Source organism: Pterocles gutturalis, unplaced genomic scaffold, assembly GCF_000699245.1.
Source record: "Pterocles gutturalis isolate BGI_N339 unplaced genomic scaffold, ASM69924v1 scaffold21068, whole genome shotgun sequence".
Lineage (NCBI taxonomy): Eukaryota > Metazoa > Chordata > Aves > Pterocliformes > Pteroclidae > Pterocles > Pterocles gutturalis.
The window spans coordinates 71,178-72,091 of NW_010120992.1; the positions used below are offsets into that span (position 1 = coordinate 71,178).

Here is a 914-nt window from a genome sequence, read left to right on the forward strand (position 1 = left end):
CTCTTTCATCAGTCTCTGAAATACCAAAAATAAATTATTGAGAATTTTAAGTCAGCCATGTTTTATGCTCTTCACTGCTCTAATGAAGTAGATAACTTTATCTGATAGAAACATATGTGCATTCACACACATTTTCTAAAATCATGGTACCTGTAATTTTTCCTTTGCTACAGACCTCTTCTGCAAATCAATATTAACTTTTGACCATAAGAGCAGAACTCCCCATATACTGCCCTTCAAGACGCTATCTTATTTTGATTAGCATACATGTGATCAATCCCGGATTAAGTCAGACTAACATAAAAAATACTGATTTTCTGAAGTGTTAAATGATCACACTGCTAATGGAAATTACCTTTTACCAATCAGTAAACTGCCCTAGGATGGGTTTTCACTATGTGTGAGGTCCAACAACTTTTTTTCCCTTCAAAAATTCTCACTCATGGGACTGACTTATACATTAACGGACTCAAACCAGAATTCCTGCAACTCAGACATGAGCAAGAGCGCCTACAACAAAGCACAGACTCTTACAGAGCACAAACTGTAAGAACAACATCAGCCTGCAGAGAATGTTATTTGGCAGAAGCAGTTCATCGCCTAGCTTTTCCGTCTGTGTTATTTCAGACACTGCAGAATGCCAGGCAGCCTGTAACCACAAACAGAACTTACAAGTGTCGTGGTGGGGGCAGAAACTGTTGCTTTCAAACTGGTCAGTTCCTGCTGGATTAACTTTTCTTCTTCCTAGAAAAGATTAAACTTCTTATTTTCATCTCGCATAAATTTCAGAAGTCAAATATGAAGCAAAACTCAAATAACACATGTTAATGTAACCCCATCCCACAGCCTTCTCCAAACCGGGAGCGGCTGGGCTCAGGCCCCGAGGCAACGCTTGGCGGCGTGTTTTCCCGACC

The 914-nt window shown here is 40.0% G+C and overlaps 1 protein-coding gene across 1 annotated transcript in view; it reads right to left on the minus strand.

Moving 5' to 3' along the window:
• Positions 1-744, minus strand: part of AP4E1 (adaptor-related protein complex 4, epsilon 1 subunit) — a gene marked incomplete at its 5' end in the record, with an annotated part of 19,496 nt that extends 18,752 nt beyond the window's left edge. The window contains 1 exon segment of the mRNA XM_010077096.1: positions 650-744. Coding sequence (XP_010075398.1) covers positions 650-744 — 95 coding nt within the window.
• Between the last annotated feature and the right edge of the window lie 170 nt (positions 745-914).